The sequence below is a fragment of the Arachis hypogaea genome, chromosome 9 (genome assembly GCF_003086295.3).
Source record: "Arachis hypogaea cultivar Tifrunner chromosome 9, arahy.Tifrunner.gnm2.J5K5, whole genome shotgun sequence".
NCBI classification, from domain to species: Eukaryota; Viridiplantae; Streptophyta; class Magnoliopsida; order Fabales; family Fabaceae; genus Arachis; species Arachis hypogaea.
Genome location: NC_092044.1, coordinates 5,632,434 through 5,644,340, shown reverse-complemented (window position 1 = coordinate 5,644,340; position 11,907 = coordinate 5,632,434). Strand labels below are relative to the sequence as shown.

General features: G+C 38.0%; 1 protein-coding gene across 1 annotated transcript; it reads right to left on the bottom strand.

Moving 5' to 3' along the window:
• Positions 1-3,672: 3,672 nt before the first annotated feature.
• Positions 3,673-11,679, bottom strand: LOC112710098 (glyoxylate/hydroxypyruvate reductase HPR3). The gene is made up of 2 exons (XM_025762199.3): positions 10,713-11,679; positions 3,673-4,455 (listed from the first exon to the last, which is right to left on the bottom strand). Exons 1-2 carry the CDS (start codon positions 11,169-11,171, stop codon positions 3,946-3,948), a joined length of 969 nt encoding a protein of 322 aa, XP_025617984.1. The 5' UTR covers positions 11,172-11,679; the 3' UTR covers positions 3,673-3,945.
• Between the last annotated feature and the right edge of the window lie 228 nt (positions 11,680-11,907).

The following is an 11,907-nucleotide window of genomic DNA, read 5'->3' as shown; positions in this document are numbered from 1 at the left end:
GTTATAATAACTATGTTTGATAAAATAATTTTAAAATTTAAAATAAATATAACGGACATAAGCAAAAATAACATTTTGATTGACAATTGAATTTGACATTAATAATTTAATTAAAAGTAACTATAAATATTTGTTAAGTTATAAAATTATACTAGATTTTTTTATTTTGTTTAATAAATACTGATTTTTTTTGTGACTAAACAAAAAGAAACAAAGAAAAAAAGAGATTATCCTAAATCAACAAGCATAAGATGCTGAAACTCATCACAAGATTCCGACCAAATAACATGAGTTGGATTGGTCTTGACCGCATATCTCGCCAGCCAATCTGCCACAGCGTTAGCATCACAGGTAATCCATTCAAAATCTACAACCCAAGGTCTTGATAGAAGCTCATGTATCTTCTGAAGAATATCAACCACATCACAATTTAGCCCATTTGCCGGATTTTTTAAAATGTGCAAAATGTCAAGAGAATCTGTTTCGCACACAATATCTCTCAAGCCATAATCCCAAGCTAAAATCAAACCCCTCCAAACAGCAAAAAACTCACATCTGACGATAGGCCCTGGAGGATAGCTACTAGAACAACCCGAAATCCAACTCCCATTAGAATCTCTAATAACACAACCAATTTCTGCTAGGTTCCAATCAGAAAACAGACTCGCATCACAATTAACTTTAAAAGTGTCACCTGTTGGAGGTTTCCACCTCCTTCGATCCTTGAAAGTTATACACTTGATACTGGCAGACTTTCTTAAATCATTAGCAGTTATCCGAGCCATAGCAACAACCTTATAGTTTGACCACTGATCTCCATTATTGAAAATATCATTGTAACGATGCCTCCACACCCACCAAAGACCCGCCCCTACAATTGCCTCATTGCCCGGCATGACCTTCCGAATCCAAAATTCCAAGGGAGTACCTTCAAATGAATCAATAAGCAAAGGATCCAACATTTGTCAAATGCATCTTGATTTCTCACAATCCCTAAGACAATGCTCCATTGTTTCCAAATCTGCATTGCATCTCGAACATCTGTCCGAATCAGTTAAATGACGCTTGAACCGGAAGGCATTTGTCGGAAGCGCATTTTGTAGACCCAACCACATCATCATCTTTATCTTCTCTGGCAAATTAAGGCGCCAAATCCATCCACAGTTGCTATTTTCGATCGAATTCACTTTCTTTGTCAGGAGCCAACGATAACCTTCTCGAGAGCTATAGGCTTTTAGTGATGCGGGCCACCAAATCCATCCGGGCTCCGATTCTGACATTAAAGGAGGCCCAAGACTGTGAAGAAACTGTTTGACCTCATGAGAAATTGGCGTTATAAGCTTATCCCCTCCCAAGTACCATTGCTCCACAAATCAGCAAGAGAAAAATTTGTTTCAGATATGTGAACATAAGATGTAAGCTCACAAAGTTTGCCAAGAGGACTCCACTCATCATACCAAAACGATTGTTGCATATTTCCCACATTCCATCGAAATCCTTCTTTTAAGATATCATAAGCCTTTAGAATATTCCTCCAAGTAGTTGAGGCATTGTGACAATGACTGCTACCCAAGTCCTTGGAGGTCTGGAGATATTTGTGAGTTAGAACCTGCACCCACAACTTGTTCTTATTATTCAGACAATCCCAAACCAACTTGCCAAGTAGAGCCATGTTCGCACAGAGAGTATCTCTAACACCCAAACCACCTGCCTTCTTAGAAGTTATAGCAATGTCCCACTTGACCAACGGCAACCCTCTCCCATTCGCTTGACCTTTCCATAAGAACTAACGCATCAAAGAATCAATCTTGTCGCACGCATACTTCGGAAGAAAGGAAACTTGCATATTGTAAACCGGAATAGAAGCCATCACCGCATTCATAAGACAAAGTCTGCCTGCCTTGTTAAGCAAGCACCCTTTCCAACTAGCAAGTTTTCTCTATATCTTGTCAATGACCTCCTGTGCCATCTTCCTAGAAGCCCTATCATGACCAATATTAACTCCCAAATATCTTCCCAGATCTTGACAAAATCGGATACTAGAGATCCCTGAAAGCACCTCTTTTTTTCTCGCTGAAACATTCTTGGAACATTGAGCCTTAGATTTATGGATATTCACCTTCAGTCCCGACGCTTGAGTAAACATATTCAGTGTCTTCATAACCTCTGTCACCTGAGTTTTTGTTGCTTTACAGAATAGTAAGAGATCATCAACAAACATCAAGTGAGAGATTTTTGGGCCATGTCTAGAAACAGATACGGGGATCCAGGATCCTTGAGAGACTTTATGCGATATAAGACAAGAAAGATTCTCCATACAGAGCACAAAAAGATAATGGGACATGGGATCCCCCTGTCTCAGCCCCCTCATGGGTTTAAAGCTTTGAAGCCTATTACCATTCCACAGAATAGACAAAGAAGACGAAGTCACACAAGCCATGATAAGATTAATAGTAGCCACAGGAAAACCAAATTTGATCTAGGAAGTTTCAAGGAATCTCCAGTCTACTCTGTCATAGGCTTTTTCAAGATCAATCTTAAATGCCATAGAACCCTTATTCGACTTGGTTTTCCTCATGAAATGCATTATTTCTTGCGCAATTATTATATTCTCCGTTGTTCCTCTCCCTGGAATAAAACCACCCTGAAGCGGTCTAATGATCTCAGAAAGGAAAGGACGAAACCTATTAACAAGGACTTTTGTAATAATTTTGTAAATCACATTACATAAACTAATAGGACGAAAATCTTTCAGGTAAGACGGAGCTTCAACTTTGGGGATCAGAACAATTAATAAATACTGGCTAATTTTGAAAAGTATATCTTTAAATGACTTTTTAAAAGCACCTTAACTTTTTAAAACTATAAATATTATATAAGTACATAATTTTTTTGATTTTCTAGGCACAGAATTAAGTGATTAAATTTTATTATCAAACCTGATCTTAGTTCGAAGTCTTAGATTACCTCTGGATTCCGGCGATTTTCATCATTATTTGTTGTTTGGGTTTCAATTCCTAACTACTAATAATAAATAAAGTTTAGGAAAGATAGACAACTAACAAATATAAACCAAAGTTTTTTATTAATTAATTGGTGCAAATCAATACACATATGTGATTTGAATACACATGTGAATTCGAAGAAACTAAATCTCTAAATATGACATTAATGATAGGTTATGGTATTACTTTTGCGTTTTAAGAACTTATATATCGAAAGTATATGAAACATGTTCGATAAATATTTTTTTAAATTAAATTTAATTAAATTTTTTATTCTATGTTTTTTTTAATTAAAATTTTTTGTTATTAATTTTTAAATTATTAGACCAACTTGATTAAAATTAATTATTAAATATTTTAGTCACATAGTATTACGGATAATATTTAACTCAAATGTGAAACATTAATGATACATACATATCTATTTCTTAACAACTAATGACAGTGTAATAAAATACGTCCTTATTTATTGTGATTTGATGCATATCTAAGTATGTGTTTGAATTAGTGTTATTTGAAGAACCTGATTTTATAGAATTAATTTTGAAAAAAAATAAATTTGTACTAACATAATTTATGTTTAGTAACTTTAATATTAAAATTAAAATTATTTTTAGATAAATAATTACTAAAATGAACATAACATTAAATTATATACACAAGAATATTTCGTCAAACATTGAAATCACTTCTTAATTCTTACAATAAAAGCTGAAGACATGATTTGGTCAAAGTGTTTGACCAACGGCAAGAGTGAGACAGAGGCCTTATTTCAATTACAAATAGTCAAATACCATAAAAGCAAATGGATCCGAACATCTTCCTCTTAGGTAGTAGAATCCTGAAATTGGCTGGCTTCAATGTTTGATAGGAAGCTAACTTAACTCCAAAGCATGGTTAAGTTCAGAGAACAAAGACTTTAGTCAAATGTGAGTTTAGTTTAAGAAACTTGAGGTTTAATTGAGAAGAAGGTATCTAAACTCTTTGTCACATAGTCACATAAATCCTTGAAACCATCTAATGTCAAAGCAGCAGCATGTGGTGAAAGGACAACATTGTCCAACGGAAATAGCTCTTTAGGAACATTAGGCTCATCCTCAAACACATCCAAACCAGCACCTCTTATTTCCCCTTTCACCAAACACTGCACCAATTCCTTTTCATCAATTAAAGCTCCTCTTCCAACATTTATGATGATTCCATCCTTCCCCAATGCTAACATCACTTCCTTGTTGATTATCTGCCTTGTTTGCTCAGTTAATGGACAACAAAGAACAAGAACATCACTGTTAGAAGCAAGATCAACAACATTGGAGTAGAAAGTGTATGATACTGATGGATTCTTGTTCCTTGAATGGTACTTAATTATGCAATCAAAGGCTTCTAGCCTTTTAGCAACTTCCCCACCAATTCTTCCCAATCCAATAATTCCAACTCGCTTGCCTCCTAACTGAAACAGAAACCCAGGTAGTAGTTATTATCCAATTCAACCAATTAAAATTTGGTTGTTTAATACAAAACAACAAAGTCTTATCCTGTTAAATAGAGTGGGGTTGGATATACCCATCAGATGACATTAACACTATTTCACATAATAGGGATTTAACCATGTTAGAATTGAGTTTATTGTTAAGATTTAATTTTCTTTAACCATAGTCCTTAACCATATTAAAAGTGGAAAAAATTATCAAGAGGTAAACTTAAGTAAACATCTGCAAGTTGTACATGCTTTAATACAAGCAATTACTACTAATGTCACATTAAGCAACTCCTTTGATATCTGAAAAAGTTGGATAGACATCAATTTGCTGTGCTGTGGATCGGATGCAATTATTTTAGCCTCATGAATATGAACAAATGACATAAAAATTGTGTTCAGCTCCTGTCTTTGAGAAACTGAATTGATGCCATGTTATAAGGAAAATATTAACTTGACTGCAAATTTCCTTAGAAGACTGAATTGAAGTAATTTGTATGCCATTTTAGGCGTAAAAATTGGTCTTACTAATAAGTTGATGTTAACATAATATGTCACTTCATTGACATGTAACCTCCCATGTGTGTAGTCCACAGTACCCAAAAAAATAAAAAATCAACAATACAGAAACAAAACAAGAATTCAAAAGCCAATTGTTAGCTGATATAGGTGCCAGCTCAGCTTAGATATTTATGGTAAATAAGTTAGTTAGAGACTAGTTAAGTTACTAGAGTTAGAATTCTAATAGGGCTAACCGTGGATGGCTTAGTGGTTTAGCAAATATTACTAATTGTATATAAACTACATTGTAGCTTCATTACAAGTTTCGTGACTCTCCATTATCTTCAGCAAGAAATCTTTTACTATGGGAACTTCTTCTCTCTGCCACTCTTCTCTCACAACATTGATCCTCTTTGCAACCTCCTCTCACATTTTATCATGGTGCGGTGAGCGTGGAGGTTGCGAAAGTGACGAGAATCCGAGTTAGCAAAGAGAGAAGAAAGAGATTGTTGTTGAAGCTTCCCGATCCGGCCCAACTATGCGAATGAGGAAAGTTTGGAGAATCCAGGTTCGAACATGGAAGACGTGTTCTCTTTGAGCGACATTCAGAATCTTGCAAGCCTTCTGAATCAATTTTCCAATTTTCAAAGTTTCCAGAACAGATCTGATCGTTCATCCTCAAGCAATGCGAACGTGATGTTGGATCCAAGCAGCCCTTATTATCTACATCCAGGTGAGAATACTTAATACATATGTGATAGCTTGGCTAAACTTGTCATTAAGTACTGAAATCTCTCAAAGCGTGATTTGGAATGAGAATGCATGTGATATGTGGAATGATTTAGAGCATAAGTACCACCAAGGAGACATTTTTAGGGTTGCTGAATTAGAAGAAATGTATGCTGCTAGGCAAGGGGACCTTTCTGTGACTGCCTATTTTACAAAATTAAAAATTATTTGGGAGGAATTAGAAACCTTTCAACCGATTCCAAAGTGTCTATGTGGTCCAGAATGCATTTGTGGTCTGGGAATAGTAAGAAAATACAGGAAAGTGAGGCAATTGGTGAGATTGTTGAGAGGTCTTAATGATGAATATAGCAATGTCAGATCTCAATTGATGCTTATGAAACCTTTACCTGATGTCAACACAGCATTTTCACTCTTAACCCAACAAGAGAGGCAGCTGCACTCACCTGAGACCAATGAGGCGAGAGCCCTAATGAGTTCCTCGGATTTGATTGAGAGTGAACGAGGACAATAACAGTACTCAAATGCAAACAGTTTCAGAGGAGGTAGAGGTCGTTTTGGAAGAGGTAGATCTGGTAGAGGAGGAAGAGGACCTCCTAAACTCTGCTCGTATTATCATAAAATTGGACACTTAGTGGACAGCTGCTACAAGAAGTATGGACCTCCTCCGCACATGAGGCAGATGCAGAGAACAATAAACTGTGCAGCTACCTTATCTGGAAAGGATAGCGAAGAATCCAGTGAGGCACTGCAAACTTCAACTCAGAAAGGAGATAGTAAGACATCACATCTTCTTTTATCTCAAGAGCAAAAAGACACACTGCTTGCACTTCTCCAACAAGACAATACTCTACAGCCTAATCAAATCACCAACCCAAATCCCTCACTACAACCAGGTATTCCAACATACACTTTAACAACGAGCTCTCAAATTTCACATATTTTGTTCACTAAAACTTTTTCACCACATACTTGGGTCATTAACAGTGGTGCAACCGATCATGTGTCATTCTCTTTAGCTAATTTTTACAGTTACCAACATATTAAACCTATTCTTGTTAAGCTGCCAAATGGACATCAAACAATTACTAATATTGCTGGGACAGTAATATTTTCAAATAAGTTGTATCTCACAGGAGTATTGTACATTCCATGCTTTACTTTCAATTTGTTATCAGTTTCTAAAGCTGCCAAACAATTGAAATGTCATTTTTCAATTTCTGACACTACTTGTGAGGTACAGGACAGGAATACTTGGAAGATGATTGGGTATGCTAATGAGAATGGAGGCTTATACACATTGACTATTCCTGCATTGACACCACAGTCATCAAATAGCACTGCATTAACATCATCTCATCCAAAGCAGACACGCACAGTTGCTGGACAGTGGACACATCACTCACACTACTAGCGGCTCATCCACATTGCATACAGCTGATAGTGTAAAAGACATTACAACTTTATGGCATTTCAGACTTGGACATATTCCTATAGACAGAATGCATGTAATAAAGAGGAATTACCCTCTCATAGAATATACAGAAAATATGAAACCATGTGATTTTTGCCACTTTGCCAAGCAAAAGAAACTGCCTTTTGTAAACAGTACTACGAAATCTAATCTAATAAAATTTTTTATTTAGTGCACCTTGATGTTTGGGGCCAAATAGCCACTCCTTCAATTGTTGGACATAAATATTTTCTAACTTGATGACAAACGCAAGTTCACTTGGCTCTATTTTATGAAACTTAAGTCTAAAGTCCAAACCTTGATAAAACAACTTGTGGCCTATGTGAAAACCCAATTTAACACAACAGTAAAGTGTTTTAGAACAGATAACGGGACTAAATTCAACTTGCACGAATTTTTCAATGATAATGGCATCATACATCAAAAATCATGTATGGAAACACCCCAACAAAATGGGGTGGTCGAGAGGAAGCATCAGCACCTCTTGGGCATGGCTAGAGCTTTATTATTTCACTCTTCAATTCCAAAATGCTTCTGGACATATGCAGTTGGGCACGCTGCCCATCTCATAAATAGAATACCCAGCTCAAATCTAATGAACAAATTTCCTTATGAGATTTTATTTGAAAAATCTCCAAGTATAATGGAATTAAAGGTCTTCGGGTGTGTAGCTTATGCCACTACACTAACCACTCAGAAAGAAATTTGACAAAAGAGGAAGAAAATGTGTTTTCTTAGGCTATAAGCATAACACAAAAGGTTTTGTTTTGCATGACTTATATACACCGGAATTGTTTATATCTAGGCATGTTCAATTCTATGAGAATGTATTTCCTTTTCATATTAATGCTACTCCTGATTTTTGTCAAGAATTGAACTTATCTTATGACAATGACACAAATAAGAAAAATTTTAATATGCATCAATATGATGATTTTTTGAATTGTGAATTGTATCATGCATCCAAGCATCATGGTGATCCCTTACACATCACACCATCTCATGGGGATCTTGAGGAAGTCATCCCTGACCTTCTGAATTTGCATAATACCCCCGCATCATTTAATGATAACAATGCATCCCTTGATCATCAAAACACTGCATCATCATCTTCCATGACTCAACAACTGGCTCCTAGGAAATCATCTAGAATTAAGAAACCCCCTGCATACTTACAGGATTACCAATGCTCCACCATTCCAGCTACATTAGCATATTCATCTGCCAATAAGTATCCTTTTTCAAAATATGTTTCTTACAATAGACTGTCCACGAAATTTAAAAATTCCTCACTAGCCATAGCAGCCATCTCAGAACCCAAAACCTTTGATGAAGCTGTGAAACTGAATTGTTGGCAAAATGCAATCAATGACGAGCTTCGAGCTCTTGAGAATGATAGAACATGGACTATTACTAGCCTACCTCCTGAGAAGAATGTTATCAGTTCAAAAAGGGTCTTTAAGGTGAAGTTTAATGCCGATGGAACTGTAGAAAGACACAAAGCAAGATTGGTTGCAAAGGGGTTCACCCAAACAGCCGGTTTTGACTATTTCAACACATTTAATCCTGTGGTACGCATGACTACTCTGAGAGTTCTATTGTCCATTGCTGTCCCAAAGATATGGTTTCTACAACAATTGGACATTAATACTGCTTTTCTCCATGGGGATCTACCTGAAGAGGTCTACATGAAAGTTCCTCAGGATTTGCAAGCACCTCCTGGTTCAGTTTGCAAACTGAACAAGTCGCTATATGGTTTGAAGCAAGCGAGCCGGCAGTGGAACACCAAGCTTGTTTCAGTCCTTGCAGAATCTGGATACACACAATCAAAGTCTGACTATTCATTGTTCACCAAGCGAACAACTTCAGGTTTTACTGCTATTCTAGCATATGTAGACGATCTCGTGTTGGCAGGGGATGATGCTAAAGAAATTGAGAGCATCAAATCTGTTCTGGATGCCAGATTCAGCATCAAGGATTTAGGAAAGCTCAAATATTTCCTAGGCATGGAGGTCACTTATAACAAACATGGACTTGCCTTATATCAAAAGAAGTACACGGTGGATCTCTTGGAGGAATTTGGGTTACTAGAGGCAAAACCAGCTTCGACACCGATGGACTATTCCATTCACCTTTCTAAGACTTCAGGGGAATCCCTTTCTGAACCTACTTTGTATAGAAAACTCATTGGTAAGTTGTAATACCTTACCAACACAAGACCCGACATAGCCTTTGCAGTTGGAAAGTTAAGTCAATATTTGGAGTCTCCCACCAATCAACACTACAAAGCAGCTCTGCGAATTTTGAGATACTTAAAAGATGCCCCTTCTACTGGTCTATTCTTCCCTATTGCTACAGATTTTAAACTCTCAGGGTTTGCGGACGCTGATTGGGCAACATGCCCCGACACCCGACGGTCAGTTTCTGCATACTGTTTCTTTTTGGGCACAACATTGATTTCATGGAAGAGTAGTAAGCAACTGACAGTATCAAGGTCCTCATCTGAAGCCGAATACAAAGCCTTAGCAAATGCAACATGTGAAGGCCTCTGATTACTTCAACTACTGCAAGTGTTTGGAGTTAATCATGAAGAGCCTTTCATCCTCTATAGTGATAGCCAATCTGCCTTGGCTATGACAGCCAACCCTGTTCTGCACGAGCGTACGAAACACATAGAAGCGGACTGCCATATAGTTCGTGACAAAGCTCATGGGGGTATCATCAAACTGCTTCCTGTGACCTCTAGCAATCAAATAGCTGATCTATTGACTAAAACGCTAGCTCCGGGGCCCTTCAATTCATGTTGTTCCAAACTAGGATTGTTGGACATTCACTGTCCTAAGACTCCTAACACTCCTAGTTTGAGGGGGGATGTTAGCTGATATAGGTGCCAGCTCAGCTTAGATATTTATGGTAAAGAAGTTAGTTAGAGACTAGTTAAGTTATTAGAGTTAGAATTCTAATATGACTAACCGTGGTTGGCTTAGTGGTTTAGCAAATATTACTAATTGTATATAAACTACACTGTAGCTTCATTACAAGTTTTGTGACTCCCCATTATCTTCAGCAAGAAATCTTTTACTATGTGAACTTCTCTCTGCCACTCTTCTCTCACAACATTGATCCTCTTTGCAACCTCCTCTCTGCTTCACATTTTATCACCAATTAAAACAGGACATTGTGTTAATGTTATGTGCTAATACAAGTAGCGCATGACATTAACTTTACTTTTCGAATTTTTTTTTAAAAGAAATTTGCATCACAATGTGAATAGTTGCAACTTCAACTTGCACTTGAAGAAAAAAGAAAAGAAAAGAAAAGATTAGACAGCTCAAGGATCTTGTTAAGCCAATCATATGTCGGAATAGTCCAACATTTCACTATTAAAAGGGGATCCAAAACAAAGAGGAGACTAACCACTCTTTTCATCCAATAAGATTCTGAGTATTATTAGCCCTCAACAGAAAAGTTTTTCTGAAAACTGAGAAGTAGTTAGTTAGTTAGTTACCTTTGAACCGAAAGGGAAACCCAACGGCTTAGAAAGACCCCAATTCCTAGCGAAGCGGTCACCGGCGGAGATCTTGAACAGAACGTCAATGAGCAACACGACGGCCATGTCAGCAACGTCGGCGGTGAACAGTCCACCGATGTTGACGACCTGGATGCGGCGGCGGCGGCACTCGGTGAGGTCGATGTGGTCAGTACCGGCGCTGGCGGTGACTATCAAGCCGAGCGAAGGGAGTGACCGGATGACGTCAGCAGTGACCGGCTTTAGCGCGTTGCAGATAATAGCGCGGACAGAGGGAGGGAGGGTTTGTTGTTGTTGGAGGAATTGGAGGAGTGGGAGGTTTGAAGAGAAGGCTTCGAGAAAACGGTATTTTGGAGGGTTTTGAGATTTGATGTCGATCCCAAATGAAGAAGCCAACACCAAGATTGCTGGAACCTCCTCCTCCTCCTCCTTAGCCATTACCACTGCACTGCCCACTCAAATTTCACTCCAATCTTCTTGCTCACAGCTCAGCTGATGTTGCTACCTGTCCTCAAGCTAAGCGTCAGAAACAAAAATAACACATGTTTAAGAAAGGAGGTTGCCTAAGATTTAGCTAACATGTCTTTTTAAAGTATAAGATTACTATTAATAAAATTTTTTAAATATTTTTGTTACGGTGGGTAACCGGAGACTAATAGGATGGATGGCGTTTGGTGGCCCAAGTGTATGAAGGAGGAGGGCTCCGGATGGATCTGCAACTCGGGAGGCTCCGTCCGACTTGTGCTCGCGAGTGAATGGGGGGTGGTACCTGCAAAGACACTCCGATGCCTAAGTTAGCAAGAGTGTGAGCAGGTCTAGAGAGTATTGGGTTTAAAGATACCTGAGGGGTGTCAGTGTACTTATAGTGGTGAGCCAATAACCACCGTTGGTGTAGTGCCGTATCTTTAGGATATTAACCGTCCCCATTATCTTGGGGAGGTTAAGATATGGCTTTATGAAGCGGTTAGAGAGATTTTAGGGGCGGTTACTCATTTGAATAAGTGTTTATCTGCCAGCTAATCTCACATCCGACATCTTCAGACCAAGTCGTGGTTGATACCGACTTCTTTTGTGAGGGTCGGCACTTAGCTAGGCTCTAATCCTTCAGATTAGGCCTTTTATTTGGACCTGGGCCTTTATCGTTGGGCCAGGGTATGAACAGTGCCCCTACTTG

Coding starts and splice junctions, on each gene's coding strand:
- LOC112710098 (XM_025762199.3), bottom strand. CDS start 11,171: ATGGCTAAGGAGGAGGAGGAGGAGGTTCCAGCAATCTTGGTGTTGGCT. Junction 4,456..10,712: donor GTTTCCCTTTCGGTTCAAAG/GTAACTAACTAA, acceptor TTTCTGTTTCAG/TTAGGAGGCAAGCGAGTTGG.